Source organism: Gymnodraco acuticeps, unplaced genomic scaffold (assembly GCF_902827175.1).
Source record: "Gymnodraco acuticeps unplaced genomic scaffold, fGymAcu1.1, whole genome shotgun sequence".
Classification (NCBI taxonomy): domain Eukaryota; kingdom Metazoa; phylum Chordata; class Actinopteri; order Perciformes; family Bathydraconidae; genus Gymnodraco; species Gymnodraco acuticeps.
Window position 1 is genome coordinate 6,105,175 of NW_022990042.1, and position 17,469 is coordinate 6,122,643.

General features: G+C 39.7%; 2 protein-coding genes across 10 annotated transcripts in view; one reads left to right on the forward strand and one right to left on the reverse strand.

Annotated features, from left to right (window-relative positions):
• Positions 1-16,332, forward strand: part of LOC117545419 (abl interactor 1-like) — a 39,909-nt gene extending 23,577 nt beyond the window's left edge. The window contains exons 4-11 of one of the 4 annotated variants that reach the window (XM_034215180.1): positions 2,097-2,111; positions 2,597-2,700; positions 3,237-3,377; positions 4,293-4,393; positions 5,298-5,513; positions 7,735-7,824; positions 12,789-12,977; positions 13,233-16,332. In XM_034215180.1, the coding sequence (XP_034071071.1) occupies positions 2,097-2,111; positions 2,597-2,700; positions 3,237-3,377; positions 4,293-4,393; positions 5,298-5,513; positions 7,735-7,824; positions 12,789-12,977; positions 13,233-13,408 (1,032 nt within the window). In that variant the 3' untranslated portion in view covers positions 13,409-16,332. The remainder of the gene's footprint in view (positions 1-2,096; positions 2,112-2,596; positions 2,701-3,236; positions 3,378-4,292; positions 4,394-5,297; positions 5,514-7,734; positions 7,825-12,788; positions 12,978-13,232) is intronic. The other 3 variants (XM_034215182.1, XM_034215181.1, XM_034215183.1) reach the window with 3 other exon arrangements.
• LOC117545420 (amyloid beta A4 precursor protein-binding family B member 1-interacting protein-like) overlaps positions 16,326-17,469 on the reverse strand; it is a 29,586-nt gene continuing 28,442 nt past the window's right edge. For 3 of the 6 annotated variants that reach the window (XM_034215188.1, XM_034215185.1, XM_034215189.1), the window contains one exon: positions 16,326-16,707. In XM_034215188.1, the coding sequence (XP_034071079.1) occupies positions 16,559-16,707 (149 nt within the window). In that variant the 3' untranslated portion in view covers positions 16,326-16,558. The remainder of the gene's footprint in view (positions 16,708-17,469) is intronic. The other 3 variants (XM_034215191.1, XM_034215186.1, XM_034215187.1) reach the window with 2 other exon arrangements.

The following is a 17,469-nucleotide window of genomic DNA, read 5'->3' on the forward strand; positions in this document are numbered from 1 at the left end:
TGAATGAAATGTGGGTATAGAACCAAGAGGGTGAGAGATCTTGGCCTTTTTGTACCCCAACTTTCTCTATTGAATTGTGGGAACATTTTCTTTCAACCTTTTTCCGGCTCCTTCTTAAATGTTTTATTCTCTCTCCCCATGATCCATCTCGCCTCCTCCCCTCTTCTTCTTCTCCTCTTTCATACTACAGTCTGTGTGTTGTTTCATGTGCAGACACACCATAATGCGCATTGATGGCTGGTGTCACACATTTCCGCAGTTTGTTTGAGTCGCACTCCTCATCCCACTGTCTGTCTCTATTGAGATAGTGGCTGTCCGCCAATTTTCAGACATCCGCTGATTTAATTCAAAAAGCCAGTGTTCCCTCCTCAGAGAGCTGGCTCACACTGAGGCGGATTTGGCATGGCCCACTATGCAAATGAAGCATCCTTCATGGAGCTGCAGATGATGGATCTGTGCAGAGATTAGAGCAGATCAGACCAGAAGCTGGAAAATATACACATGCATAGAAAACAGCCGATCATGCTGCCAATCCTTAAGAAAAACATGACTCAGACATCTGTGAAGTGACTTATTTTGAGTCTGGGATAGAGTGGTGCAGAAATGACTTCTTAACTTGAAAATAAGTTAGCATTTTTGCACTTCCAAGCGTCCTTATCTGTAAGTGAATGGTTTTTTGAATGGGTTTTTAGTTAGAGGCCGGAAATAAGGTCTGTGGTTAACGCAAGCCAACAAGATTTTCATCTTTTTCTCTACTCTCCGGTTATCAAATGAAGTCAATGCGACCGTTAACTATTTACTTCCGACAAGTATCATAAACGTGTTTGTGAAAATGTTGTAATCTGCTAAATCCAATGGAAAAATCCCATTTATTTTTGTCAAGATAACCCTTGCGATTCTAACTATTCGGTCAGCCCACATACGGAAGTCATCACTGCACCACTCTATAGGACAGCACCTTACATTTGACCAAGTTTGGTAGTTTTTTGATGAAGGTCGGATCATCATTTTAGCCAGGAAGAAAACATCTGAGGACTTGTGGTTGGTTCCTTTGAAATTCTCTGTGATTTTCTGTCTGGCTTTGTATGTGTTGTATGTGTCTGTGGCTGCATTTCTGTTCATTCATGTGCATTTGTCTGGCGGAAATGCATATCCGTATTTCCCCAAGAACACTTTCTCTCTCACACACGTCAGTGAATAATTCATAAGGACTGATATTATTTCATACTCACGACTGCATAAGACCCTAGTGAGAAGAGTACAATATTCTGAGAAGTATATTAAAGCGTTGTGCGTGGGAATGTTTGTCTGTGTTGTTGCTTTAGTGTGCCAGTTCAATACCATCTTATTAGCAGTCTATTTCCTCCTGGCATTTGTGGATTTCCCTCGAGGCGTGATTCCCTCCCCTTTTGCCTTTCGTCAACATTACCAGGGGAACTCGCCCATGGATAGATGGGAAGTCAGACTGGAGCAGGGAAAGACCCATTCACACATTTACGGATGACTGTGCTCACCCCTCCACCTTAACAGCCTTTATTGGCATTACTGGCAGTTACCGGGGCGACATGGTTTCAGTCTGAACACCTCACTGCTGTTATTTATGACCTCGCCTTACTTTACTGCCCTTTAAGACACTTTAAGCCTCAGCACAACCACTTGCAGGTCAGGTACTGCTCATTATATCTAGTGTGTGTTGCTATTTAAGGGATTCTTATTCTGATTACAGTCTATAACGCAAGTCTAGACACTGACACAGAGTAACGTCACACAACATGCAGGTGTCAGAGTTTGAATCGGAAACATAGACAAATAATTATGAGCCCAGACCGAGTTTGTTTTTACAGATAATATGACAAATGTTGAGTTTGGTAAACGAACAAGACTTTTTTTACAGACTGTTTTTCACTCTTTTTGTTGTTTATTAAGCTTTTTTTTAAACTTTTTTTGTAACTGTATATAAAAATGTTATAATGAAAAATAGGTTCATGCATACTGCTTAAAATTCCCACTTCCTTTATATTAACTAAAGTTTACTAAACCATTAACCAATGAGCATGTCTTGTTTTCTGTCTTCCCTTTTACCCGCTTGCACTCAGTGGCTTAAGGCCAAGGTAAGATATAGTTATGTTTATCTTCTTGTGTTAGTCATGATACAACTCCTGCTAGTCTTTCATTTATACAAAAATAAACAATTATATCAAATGTTAAAAACACGAGTTAAGGTTTCATGGAAAAAATATGATTCCAGAAAAGGCTAATTTATTACAAGGAAACAAAGCATATGATTATACAGAATCTCTATTTTTCCCATTTCACTTTAACAAGGTCACAAACTTGATGTGAACATTTACCATAAGTGTACTATAGGTTCAACTATACAGATTTCTATGTCCTTTTTATATTTTCATCTATATACCAATTTACATCCTATTTTCCATGTACAATTTCTCCATGATGCTCTTGTAACACAAATGGAAGTTTGGCTAGCTAGGCCATTAAAGGTTTAAGTGACTCCTCTTACAGTGATGTAATCATTGGCATGGTAAACAAGGATGACATACAATATCAATGTTTTAACTTGTCTTTGCTCCTCTAGCAACATGGGAACAATGCAGCAGGACGAGGAGGGACACTTTCCAGGACCACCCCACCCACACAGAAACCCCCGAGCCCCCCCATGGCTGGTCGTGGTACACTAGGGTAAGAACATACAGCTAGCTAGGGGCAGGCAGTACCTCAGTCTTGAGGGACTTGGTTTGGGAACTGGATGGTCATAGGAAGATCACCAGACGGTCACAGGTCGTGTTTTGGGTTCATGTCCCTGTTCTGATGGGAAAAAATGTTTTCACCTGCCTAGGTGTCCTTGAGCAAGGCACCAAATCCCAAGTACTCCAGGGTGTCAACTATGGCAGCCACTTAACTCTAACACCTCTCTAATCAAGTATTTTGGGCCTTATGTGTGTACTTTAGTGTTTTGTAGATATGTGCAAGAATACTAAATATATTCCTTCACATAACGAAACATTTGTTATTTATTTCTTCTTCATTCTACCTCTTATAAATTATGTTAATACTGTCAGTTTAAGACAATTCTTACATTTCACAATGGTTGTTTATAACACCAGGACCACCTGACATAAACAGTGTCTATAAAAGCCAGAAGTGGACCCTCTCAACTCATGGAAACATTGAGAATAAACGGTGTCCTCTTTGGCTCTGTTTATATCTGTTTCCAGGCGTAACACTCCCTACAAGACCCTGGAGCCAGTAAAGCCTCCAGTGGTGCCCAACGACTACATGACGAGCCCCGCCAGACTGGGCAACCAGAACAGCCCTGCACGCACAGCCTCGCTCAACCAGAGGCCCCGGACCCACAGGTAGCACACACACTCTGTCCTTATACCTGCATTTAACACAGAGTTAATGTACCTGGGAAAAACATTTATTATCACTAGGTATTTGGACAACTTTCTACTCTGATGAAAGCAACGCCATACACGCCAATAAGTGAATATCAGGGATGTAATGCAACTTATTACATTGGCTTAACTACTGCAATTAGGTAACATAGTTATTTTCAATTATTGACTCGATTATTGTCTTTTCATGTCATTGTATACCTCTTAGAAGACGCTTTTATCCAAAGCAACTTACATACACTTCAATACAGTAGTCGTGCCTATGGAAGCAATTTAGAGTTAAGGAACTTGCCCAAGAACACTTTGAATAAACTACCAGGCCATTCTACACCCTGCATTTGCAAACTATCCCACAGCTGTTTTCAATGATGCCTTACTATTAATTAGGGATAAACGTCCCTAAAAATGCAAATGACTCCATTGCACACATTATATCTTACGGGATTTTATTGTGAAAGCATCGTTTTTTTCTTGTATCTGTATTGCTTGTGATAAATACACTAATATTTAACTCAAAAGCATAAATAAAAAATAAAAATTGCATTTAAAGGCAAAGTGTAATTACTCCCGCAGTTTTAGTTTTTGGGTTTGGAACTTGATTCCTCCAAACAAGCCTTGGCTCTCGTGGTGTTTTTGTTACACTGTGTAACTGCAAATGTGACTCCCAGATCTGTGCCCAGTACTCATGTGTGAATGTGCCAGACGGTGCATTCACAGGAACTGCAAATCTGTTGACACAGTGACAAGAGTACGAGACAGAATGACATATGAGAGAGTAATGGTATTATGTATAACGCTGTCATGTAATTAGGTTTGTCTCGCACATAATGATCACCACATTGACTCTTCTTAAATGTGTCTTTCTCCCTGCAGCGGCAGCAGTGGTGGCAGTGGGGGCAGGGAGAACAGTGGAAGCAGTTTAGTCGGTATCCCTATAGCAGTTCCCACCCCCTCCCCTCCCAGTATGGGGCAAGGTGAGTCCCAGCAGCCAGACACATTCAATTGTCCTCTAATGGCCTCAGTTGTCCACTCTGGTCTATTCTTGTCCTGAGCATTTTCTCTCACTCAAACATGATCTCATTTATCAGGTCAAACAGAAGGGAATCAATTCAGGACTGACAACACTATTAATAATACAATAAAATGTCATACAAATGTACCTCTATCAAATATTTAATTAGTAAAGACATTCATTTAGGGAATTCAGGTCGGTAGATTATAGGCAGATAATAGCACATTTATGCTTTTGTTGTTGTTGTTGTTATTATAAGTAGTGTTAGTATTATTATAGCCGATAAATGTTAGCTATTAGCTGTCATGGGCCAACACGTATATTATCTCAACACAATAACAGTTTGCAAATCAAGGTTTTTTATGTATTTAAAGAAAAAGAACAAACATTTGAAGAGTCAAAACTGTTCCTTAAAGTATATATAGTATTAAATCATCCATCTTTGTTAACTACATCTTACTATCAGTAGTGCATTAACTAAGTTATTAGATGGTTTCAAATACAAACATTAAAAAAACCGTGTGATCTTATCTGGAAAACATTTCTTAATCTTTATATTTATGTAACTCCTTGAAATATGGACTGAATTTACCTTAAATTAATGTGTACCCTTTGCAGGAAGATAAGGAAGAAAATTAGAGCAGTGCATAAATGTTTATTTTTATTTTTTATATCTCTTAAGCCCTGTAGTGTTTGCAACCTGAATTTAAATGCTCTTATCACTCCAGCAGCCGCTTATTATTTTACTCACAGTCTGCATGGAAATAAAGTGAAAATGTATGTGCAAACTACTGATAACCTTCTAAGTAAGTCGGCACTTAAAACGACTTATCATAATGAGTTTTTTTTAACGTCCTCTCCTGCAGTGGTGACATCCTCGGCCTCAGTGCCTCAGGGCCCCGGCCTGGGCCCCATTCCAATGTCCCAGTTCGGCACCATCTCCCGCCAAATTTCCCGCCACAACTCTTCCACCACCTCCTCGGCCTCCATGGTGTCGGCCACCGGCACTTATCGACGTGCACCATCCGTCTCCTCCCAGCAGCCCCACATCAACGGGGGCCCCGCCTACCCTCAGAATCCAGGTAACTAGGATTAAATACCTTCTTTCTTCATGTATGTAATAAATGGTCTGCTTTACTAGATGGTTTGTATTTTGGAATAGTTCTATCTATCTAATTTGATAAAATTGGTCAATGTGTCGTTATTATATAGATATAGTGATATGAGTCTTGTTATCATCTTAAAATGTTGATATCCAAATTTCGCATTAAGTGCAATTTCCTTTTAAACTTATTTGAACTCATTGTTTTGTTTTTTGTTATCTCTTGTTTTGTTAAGCACTTTGGGCTGCACAAATTGTGCTTTACAAATAAAGTTATTATCATCATTATTATTACAAATAATAATGTTATACAGTCCATTCTTGGCATCTTTCAGTTTCACTCCACTGCTTAAATCTCAATCTCTGGGTCTAAAAGATATTGCATGGGGCTAGCTCTTCCAGAAGCTAATGAAAAAGAATTATGAACCATAATTAATGAAGTCGGGGTTGCTGAACCCTCCTCACCTCACCTCAGCACTGCCTGCAGAGTCTTTCATTAGCATCTGTAATTGAGTTATCACTTTCGGCAGCTGCAGAAGGCTTCTTGTCCGGGAGAGACAGGCAGGCAGGAGACACAGAAATAGCTGCTCGACAAGGGGAAACCCAGGACACGGGCATATTTTCTGTCAGAATGTATTTTGGCAGGCATCACTTTGAGACATTCTCCTCTAATGGCTTCTCCCTCTCAAAGGACAAGCGTCTTGCCTGGCACAGAAAGAAGAGGCTGTTTGTCTGAGAGTAGACAATAATGCAGAGGACTTTAACTAGGACAGCAAGTTATCTCTGTGATGTCTACTCATTGGAAATGTATCCAAAGAGCCAAGATATGTTTTGGGTTAGGAGTTGTTTCAACACAAACGGGTAGTTCTGGTACACGAGGGAGCTCATTGATGGATGGATGGATGGATGGATGGATGGGGCTCTGCGTTGAGAGCAGGGTGGAATAATAAAACATGACTGCCCAGCCAGATTAGAGACGCCCTTCCATTACGTGTGATTTATGAGTCAGACCTGCCGTGTGTGTGTGTGACGAGGACAGCTGTGTTTCTCTTTGTTTGTCTGTTCTAATGCTGGGCGATAGTGTGGTGCAGTGATGAAACATTTTTGTAGGCCAAATTGGAAGCAATGAGATTTTTCCATTTCCGAATATTGCAGGTAATAAGATAAGTGGCAAACACAGGTTCATGTTACCTAGATGTTTTTTTCAGCATGACAATCTCATGATCTTTGAAGCATAAATGTAATCCCCAGATGTCAAAAGCTAACGTTAGGCTATAAACAAAATACATCACTGCTGCATGTGAAAACCGCTAAGCTAAAGGCAGCTAATATTTAGCATGACAACGCTAATTATTCTCACTGGTCGGCCACTGCCATTTTTACATAAACCTGAAAACACCTTAAAAAAAACGTTGACTTTCAAAACCAAAAAACAGAAACTGTAAAAAGCGAACTAATTTCATGGTTTTAGAACTAATTCCTGAACAACTATTATATATCAAATATCGATATGGTGATAGGAGGCTAGATATCGTCTTAGATATTGGGTTTGTGTGGTTCAACTTTACAACTTTACCTGTTTTATAATCTGCTTTTCCCACTAAGTCATTCAATCCACATGGCGGGTAATTATTAATAAACAGTGTTATTATGTTATTATTTTGGGGAACAAAACGAATATTCATTCCTGGAATATTGCAGAGGTATTTGGTTAAAAATTGAAAATAGTGATACTTCATTTTTCATATAGCATTAAATCAGATTACCAGAGCTCGACCTGGAAATGCTTTTTTCCCTTAAAAGATCACGTTTCTGCTTTGTTATTCCCACCACACACCGACTAAGCCGTCCCCTTGCTTTGCAGTCCTTCCACTGCAGCAGACACCTATTACTAGCTAAAGCGTTTTGCTTTTGACATCAAAAACGGCTGCTGATGAGGTGGATTCTCAGACGGAGATGAGATGAATGCCTCTTTAGCCCAGCTTGAAGAAGGCATCACAAAATAACACTGATTGGAAATGTGTAAATGAGTTGCTCAGCAATGCTTCCTGCACTGTTTGGCTCACTCACAAGCTTTTTGTGTCTTTTTTCATCCTCATTTCTATCCGCATTCCCCGTTTGGACTTGATCTCTTCTCTATAATGTCTATTTGCTCTATCCCTCCATCGCTCTCTGTCTCTGCTGCTTTGTTGCTGCTCCAGTGTCTGTGGCTCCTCCACCTCCTCCTCCCATGGTGCAGCTGACCCCACAGATCCCTCTGACCGGCTTTGTGGCCAGAATGCAGGAGAGCAGTAAGTAGAAATAAATCCATACGGAGAACATGTGCATGCACTTAGAGATATGCATGCAGATATATGCACACTCACTGGTGGAAAATAACTGCTGTGCATTTCAGGAAATCTCATAATGCTTCCATAAAGAAAATCACATAGTTTACACACAATTTCAGGATCAAATAATAATAGGCAAATTCACAAGAAATGTATTGTGGATGCTTATAGCACTATGAATTGAATAAGTCGTATACATTATATTATATATAGGCATGTTTGAGCTCTCTTACTACTGAGAGCTCAAACATGCCTATACAGTTTTGCAGCCAAGTGCAATTTGTACCCTTTGTTATTCTAATGGCATTATGCAAGTGGAACACAGAAGTAGGCAAACGTTTTTGATCAGACTCAGAGCACAGGATTTGACTAAGAGGTGCAGAGGTATTCTTCAAAAGTTCAGTAAATGAGTTTGAAATAGAAGGGATAACATTTTTTTTTTAAATAAATAAACCTCTGTCCATGCTGTTGGTATTTTTTATTTAAAGAGCCCTTTTCAAGCCAAATTCAAGTGCTTTCCAGGGTTAATAAATCCAAAACACATAAGCAATACTTTTGTGACAATTGCAAGTGTAAAGTAACTTCATCACAGTAGATTGCATAATTAAAAGCGTGACTTCCCTTGCAAAGGTGCCAAAGTCACCTCAAACTCTGGAGACGCTTATCATTTCTGCATATTGCAATTAGTGAGAATTGTGCTGTTTCTGAAATGAGGCTCATTTCCATAGAAAGGGGTGAGTTTTGTATTCAATATTTGCACATGACCTGTTTTAGTAAACGCAAAAAGCACAGGAGATCCAACATGCTTTTCACTTGGCGGTGCAGTCAGGGTTCAGTCAGGGTGCAGTCAGGGTGCAGTCAGGGTTCAGTCAGGGTGCAGTCAGGGTTCAGTCAGGGTGCAGTCAGGGTGCAGTCAGGGTTCAGTCAGGGTGCAGTCAGGGTTCAGTCAGGGTGCAGTCAGGGTTCAGTCAGGGTGCAGTCAGGGTTCAGTCAGGGTGCAGTCAGGGTGCAGTCAGGGTTCAGTCAGGGTGCAGTCAGGGTTCAGTCAGGGTGCAGTCAGGGTTCAGTCAGGGTGCAGTCAGGGTTCAGTCAGGGTGCAGTCAGGGTGCAGTCAGGGTCAGCTGCTTTGAAAATAATTCATTTTTTTGGTCTCATTAGTAAAGTGTAATGGCCACACATGTGTAATCCTTTCTTGAACTCGCCCTTTAATGTATTATATTTCCTCAAAATCAAGGTTTTTTTACTGACCATAAAGTGAAAATAATAAATACATCCACATACGTAAAAAAAGTGACATTTATCATCATCAAAGAGTTTCCTTTCAACCCCTTATCAGAGCTCTGAACACACTGCCTCACTTTCACATCTTCTCTGTGGCTCGCTACACTCGGCACACCTTCTCTCGCACTGTATTTCGGGGTCGAGTGGGAGCTCACGGCACTCGGACGACTGTCTGTTGCCATGGCGATGGATCACTAAAAGCTGTCCTCTCTGTCCACTGAGGAGAGAAAATGTGACCTGATGCCGTGTCCTGATTCCCCCCCCCCCCCCCCCCCCCTATAACTGTCTGTAGACTGGTCAAACGTAGTGCAGGCTGCCACACTGATACACCACTGCATATCAGTCACGCAGTCCAATGAAGAGTAGATTATCCCTTCAGTCTTTAACCAGTCATTTACACCGTTTTATACAAAGGATTAAATCAAATCCATCAAGCAGTTTACCGTTATTTGTTGCTAGTTTGTGTAAAATCTTTCTTAGAAGAGCCCCTCTGACACACAGGAAGTGAAGTATTTTACATTTCTGCATTAGAAAAGGATTCATATGTAAATAGAAGGAGAGATATAAAGTTCAAATGAACAGTAATTTAAATAAAGGCATAAGTGTCACAGTTCAAATCAACCCGCTGAAAAGACACCAACAAAAAGAAGCTCATTTTGTTTATTTAGAATCAATATTTTTCCTGGTAGATTGTCTTTCAGTTCATTTCAGAATAAAATAAAATACAAATATAAAATAATGTTTATATAGATATAAGAATATATATAGAATATATTGTTAAATATATATATTATATAACATAATTGTTCAAGAAGTTAAGTACAATGTACTACAATAAATTACAAAAATAAAAATGTCAGAATATGAAGCTATCTAACAATGGATAACACTCACCAAAAGGTACCAACACACGCTTATCAAATTGTTTTTTAAATAGAGGATGTCTTTGTTATTTTCTATGATTAAATTGATTGGTTAGTATTTATTTAGATAAAGTCCTTTCCGACTACAATTTGCCAGACCTTAACGGGGTAATGGATGCACTAATAAAATGCCAGACAGCTCTTGTTATATATTTTAGCATCTTCAGCATTAAACAGATTTAAAGTCAGTTGTTAGACCATCGGTAAAAAAGGGTTTAGAATCGAAGGGATGCATTCAATCCTGGTGCAGTCTGTTTAAGAGCAGGCTTATGAATGATTTAGTTAAGAGGTGTCGTTTGTGTTTTATCACTGACATGTTTAAAGACATAAGACTGGAGCACCAGAGGGAGGGTCAGAACCGAGTCAAGCTTTTCAAATCCCACTTGATATAGCACTTGTAATTGTGTGAACAAGCCTTTAGCCTTCAGACACAGAGACACCCTGCCTGTATGAGTAAATACCATAGACTGTATATATAAATGGACGTAGTGTCCGTGACGTCACCCATAGGATTCTGCAGAGTTGCCGTGAAGCCCTTAGTAGGCGGAGTCGGCCACTAACGGCTTGACAGCAACGTCAGAGTCTAATCCCGCCTGCTCCAAATAAGGGCAAAGAGGCGGAGCCGAGGCGGGACCTGCTGCCTCCGAACTGGAAGTAAACAGAGCTAGCTCAGGCTAAGAAGCTAAGCTAACATGAAATACATGCATACCAAGTTACTGCTAACAGTGTAGTTCCCCTATATAAACGTTACATTCATAATCAAATGAGACAATCTGCAAGAGAATTAGCTATATTTTGTTATTCTTAATGCTTGTCATTCACACGTTAAGAAAATAAGTACCGATACATAGCAGAACAATTGTGGCGATGTTCAGCTTAATAAGCCTTGTTCAACATAATTTATTTAGCTAATACTACAGCAGGCGAAGCAAGTCTGCGTTTCGCTGCATTCCTTGATCTCCAGTTATAACGATGGACTCCACCGCCCGGACCTAACGGAGCCGCAGGGGGCTAGCTCCGGGACGCCGGCTGGAGCTAGCCCCCTGCGGCTCCGTTAGCTCCGGCGGCCACCACTGGGATAATTGGGTCCCCTATTAACATTTGCTCCCGTTTAGCATTATGGGCGTCATAGCCATAGACTATACAAGTCTTACCCAAGGCTGAATCATAAACTAAAATGTATATGTATGCATAAAGGGTTACGTCCTTAGCTGGCTAATAAGTAACAAGCTAAGCTACCAAGCACACAAACACCTGCGAACGGGGTAAACATGAATAATATTATCATTTTAGACTTCTTAGAAGTTCTGTTAGTACATTCAAGCGCACAGCACGACATTTTAATTGGCTGGTATTTGTAACAATATTCCCTAAAAGGCACAATCACCACGAACACGGCTAAAGCTAAAGGGTCAAGTACAGTACTATGACTAACTAACGTTGTAGCTAGCCTCTATGGTTGTAGCCTAGCAGAGTGGACAAGTTGCTGTTAGCTGACAGTGAGGCATGTACGTGTCCATCAAAGTGACCACGCCCTAATTTATGCAAAAACGTTAAGACCTAATATAAATAAAAGGGTCGCATTAGAAAACAATTCACTCACAGATCCATAATCATGAAGGTGGAATCTAACTATATCGATAATAAAAATGTATGGAGCCAGGGGTAGAAACATGTTTTTTTCTGCTGTAAAGTTGGGCATTTTAACATGGGGGTCTATGGAAATTGCTCCTTTCTGCAGCCATCGCCTATCGGGCAATATATGAACTGCAGTGTGTGGCACTTCCGTATTGGCGTCCCGGCTCTTCCCCAGAGTTTGCCGCTTGGTAAATACACACATCAAGGGAATATTCAGGGCGGTTTTGTTCTGCTTAAAACGCCACTGCTAATACTTTTGGGGGGAACTGGAATAGAAATGATAAAAGTTTGGGAATGTCTGAACAGGAGGCCATAGTAAAAGAGGCTTTAAACATTCTTGATGAGAATTTAGAAAACATTGGGGTTTGAGTTGCTCCATTTAATATCAAATCAAAAATATTTATATAAAAAATGTTGCAGCTAAAGATTCAACTGGCAATAAAAAAGATAAAATAAAATATTCATCTTAACATATGTAAAGTAAAAAAGATAAAATAAAATATTAAAAAATATATATAGTGGTGTGTAAATAGGGGCTGCTTTAAACAACAGCAAAAGTATATCAAAACATCTGATTACAAACCTTCAGTTTTTTGATGTATTTCTCACCTTGAAGACATGCGAGAGAAACAAAGCTTCTTAAAGAATTCAAGTTAACTCAGGGTGAGATGTACTAATGTGAATACATGCAAATAAATGAACTATGAGTGTTTGACTCAATGACCTCAGTATTTTTTTAATCCTGTCCATGTCCTCTCAGTTATAGCAGCAGGAGTAGAAGTAGTAGTAGTATTATGTAGTGATGGTATTAGTAGTAGCTGTAGGAGGACTGCGGTAAAGACGAAAAAGTGTCCTACGCTGCCCTCTAGTGGACAAATAAAGGTCCACAGTAACAGGGTTCATCAAGTTTTCTGTCCGTTGACATGATAGATTTCAATATAGACAAAATGAAATATTTCACAATATGTATGCTACTTTAAAGTCTAGAACATTATTTTACTTCTATTAGTTCTTACTGACACATAATACTCATTGTATAAATAAATAAAAGATTCTCCATCTCTGCTCTCTGTCCTATTTCAGTAACAGACAGCCCCGCCCCGCCTCCTCCGCCTCCCCTAGAGGATATTGTGGGTGTGTTTGAAGAGCGCTCTCCCCCTCCTCCTCCCCCACCTGCGGACTATGAGGACGAGGATGCAGCGGTGGTTAATTACAGCGACCCCTACGCTGACGGAGACCCCCACTGGGCCCCCAAGATTTATTTAGAGAAAGGTAAATGGCTTTTAAAGAGACTTTTATTTTTCCTCCTCTTCATTAAAAACACTTCAAATCTTAAAGTTTCATTTGGTGACAATGATAATTTGTTTTTATCATATTTGTTATCATATCATATTTGCTAAAATTGTCACCTAATGAAACAAAAAGTAAATGTCTGTTAGTCTTCCTCTTGATAGTGCTTTTAATGTCACAGTTTACTATATCCGCCACTGCATCAAACCACTTCTGTTTGTTTGGATTTGTTCCCAGTTGTGGCCATCTATGACTACAGCAAGGACAAGGAGGATGAGCTGTCCTTCATGGAAGGGGCCATCATCTACATAATCAAGAAAAACGATGACGGCTGGTACGAAGGCGTCGCTAACGGCGTCACCGGACTCTTCCCAGGAAACTACGTTGAGGCGATCATGCACTATGCTGACTAAAAAAAATACAACACGGTTTTGAAAGGAGGTTAAAATGAACTTTAGACGTACTGCACTTCATACAGCCCCCATTTTGAATGAAGTGCCATTGTGGATTTTCAAATGGTTTATTTTTGGGGGGTTTGTGCTTGCACGGTTTTGTTATACTCCCAAAAAAAAGTGTCGCACAATGAAGGAGCTAAAGCTTCGGACCAGGGTCTGTTAGTTTACACTGTTCATGAAAGGGAGGAGATTAAGGCCTTTCAGATACCACTGTTACGGCCCGTCCACACAGCGGCGTGCGTTGAAGCTTCAACGCTTCTGCCCATTCACTTTGAATGGGGTGACGTCACGCATCACCGAACTGCATTGTGGGAGCGAAGCGTAGCTTTGAGCAATGTTCAACTTTTGAAGCTTTGATGGAAGCGTCAGCCAATCGAATCATATGCCAGTGCAAGCTCTAGCCAATCAAACCGCTGCTTGTGTGTCCGGGGCGGGAGATTCAGGTGAGTGGTTGTTGGTCTAGCTCCAGACATGCCCGCCGGCAAGCGACAACGCAAGCCGCTGTGTGGATGGGCCGTTACATCTCTGGTGGTCTGTAGCAGTCTAAAGGGGACATATCATGTTCGTTTTCAAGTTCATTCATGTACTTCGGGTTTCTAGTAGAACATGTTTACATGCTTTAATGTTCGATAAACACGTTTTTTTCTTCGTACAGCCTGTGTAAAGATACCTGAATTCACCATCTGTCCGGAACACCCCGTTTTGGCGCCTGTTTCTTTAAGCTTCCTTCCTGAAAAAGCCCAGTCTGCTCTGATTGGCTTGCGGGAAAATATTGTAATGGTAGTTCTCAAGCCAGTGTGGATGGAGGTTGGTGTTTTCTAATGAGCATGAATGTGAAAGTTAGTTGATTGGCACTGATAAAGCTTTTCATGATATGTCCCCTTTAGAAGTCACATTTTTCCTCAAAGAAATTACATAATTAAAAAAAACGACAAGTTAATTTAGATTTTGTGTTAATTTGCCGCCAACATTTTCAGTATTTAGAGTATGCAGTAGATCCAGACAGGGAAGTGTTGCAAGGATTTCATAAATAGATGAGGCAGTATCGCATTTTTAGGATAAAATGCCGTGCATATGCTCCTACCCCTTATTTGCACTGTAGACCAGCAGACCAACCCTTCCCTTCCTTAAAAGAACATCCATCTTACCTTAAAAAAAACACCCGAAAAAGGACAAACAGACATCAACAAGTGCATTAGGACACCACTGAATGTTCAATGCCGTCGATGTCCGAATCACAAGCTTTTTAAGGTGGAACAAAAGCAACCTCGTGTTGTGTACTTACTATGCTCTGTGTCAATGGGGATGCTGTTAAAAACTGAGTGTATAGAATGCATTACAAAAAAAAGACAACAGTTTCTTGTTTCTGTTCTCTAACTTGTATATAAACTGTAACGTGAGAAGCTGCCAATAACAGTACATTTGTCACTTAGTGTGTTTTCACCTGTTTCCATCCGTGCAGGTGATGCCAAGATTGGATGCCATTTACATTTTTTATTTAACTTGAATATAAATTCTATTCATCACTCACAGTGCCATTTTTTACTTTATCGTGTCAAAGTGGCCGTGTATAAACAGTTATTTTTCTATGTTCCGTCACACCTATATCCTGTTGGTCACTTATTCGGTGATGCTGTCCAGCTACTGTAGCAGAGCTTCTAAACACGAAGCAAAGGAAGGACTAAACTGTTTGTTTTCAAGTTTTCTTCCCATTGCGTTTGAATAGCTGCACTGATCAGGTTAACCGTGATGACTTCATGATTTCCGGCATTGCAAGAGTTGCTTACAGAAGTATCGGCTAACCTTTACATGAGTGGTTTCTGGTGAGGGGCTTTACATTGGTGCTCAAAAAACATTATCACCAACACAAACAACCTCAAACCGAGACTTCTCTACACACTGTAAAAACGTAACAAGTGATGTTAGCGTAATTTCTTTGTTCGAAAAGGTAAACATCCATCAGATTTGATTGTAATCGTCTTCAATCACCTCTAGTGAATGTAGGCAACCCAGCAGTAATGTAAAACTAAAGTTTGTTTTTGTCAATGTACACCCAGAAACAGATACAAGTCTGCGCTACAAATGAATGAGACTTGCTAAACGCAGTGAATTGCAATCCAGAGGGCTTACAAACAGTGCCGATATGAAGACTTCTGTGCTGGTTTCTACTACTTTTTCAAAGTAAACTGCCTGCTCTTACAAAGTGATTGTTGTTGCAAGTAAAACCCGCCGTCATATATCATCAAAGCTAATTGTTATTTTTGAATACATGTTTGTAACAAGCCACATAAACAAACATAATCATGTACTATGAGAATAACGGGCATTGAACACACTTTTATTTTGAAATGGATACAGACAAACCAAAATACTTCAGTATTCATTGGGCCTTTGTGCATGAAAGCATGCATCTAAACGTCGTAACAGTGAATGATTTGCCACTACATCCCATTATGATTGTATTTATTCCATCAGGAGGTCATTTTTTGTGAAAACTTTTCTACCTAATGTATTTCTAGCTTTGCATTCAACTTGTTTTTGTGTCTACTGAGGAAGGTTTGGATATAGCAGTTTGTATGTAAAGGATTAATTTATACTTTTTTCATAGAGAAATCATGAGACAACCACTGACGTGCAGAAATTTGTAATGTTTACCACTTAAAGTTTCGCATTTCAGGGCATCACAGGTCAAGGCGCATTTCTTTGATGTGTGTTTTTTTAATGGTGAAAAGTAGGGTGGGGGGAATCTGTAACTTAAATGTTCATGGGAACAGAATCCAATATTTGTCTTCTCCTCTCAGTTTGTACATAGGATGTGTTCATTGAAATGTATGTACAGTCTTTTTGTAATAAACAGTTCATTGAAACAATGAACAAAATTACGTTTGGAGTGTGTCGTAAATGTGCGAAAAAGGTATTACTTGCAAAACCATACACAAATCAATATCCTCATATATATGGTAATAAATTAAATCTGTTCTTTTGCATTATGACATGTAAGGTTACTCCTATGTGCATTACAGAAACATGATATTATTGGCACCAAGTTAACAATTCTTCCGGATTTGTGTTTTCCAATCAATTAATCCAGGCTAACTGAAGGACACCTTAAACTTGTGTGTGTCCAGGAGGTGGAGGAGGGATGAAATCAGGAGGTGGAGGAGGGATGAAGTCAGGCGGTGCCTCGTGTGGGTAGTCTTCAACATTTGTAGTTTGGGGTGGAGCCTGTTGCGTGTTGACCTGTGAGTTATGTCTGTCTGTAGAGACAATCGAGTGAGACATTGAGTGAGTGTTATTCTATATTTAAAAAATACTGCTTTCCTACAGTTTTCTCCCTGGCTGATCAAAAGCACCAGTAACACGTCTTAAGGTATAGTGTGTATAATCCGGCAAGCAAAGAAAGCAATTAAATTGAGTCAGATGCCAGCCTCACAGCAGTTTCTAGAGCTTGTTTGATAAATACGGGCCGTAAAACTGCTGCAGAGCAACTATTTCAAGTATACTACGTCATCGAGTGGCGCCGAAGGACTGTTTAAATGCTTCTTTTTTTAAATAAATGTTTTATTGAACATTTTTAAAACATACAAAAGCTCGGTGAGGATATCATCAACTTATCAACATAAGTGCAAGACATTCATTCACAATAAGACAAAAATAATACATCCAATAAGAGCCAGGGGGAGAGAAAAAAAGCATAAAGGCACAAAAACATTTGAGAGGCATTAAGCTTACTTAAAATAATAACCATTTGGAAATGTCATTGCAAATCTTTATAGACATGTTACAAGATTGTATTTTCCTAAGGGACAGAAAAAAGGACTTGAACTCATTTATGAAACAGGGAAAGGAGGGCTTGCCTCCTCTCCATTTACTACAATGTAAATGGTATTTACCCAAAATAATAATTATATTTACCAAATCAGATATGGGAGAATCCAAATTATCAATATAATATAAAATGTGATATATTTTGAAGGCCGGAATGTTTGTTAATTTAAGTAACAACCAATCTCTCACAT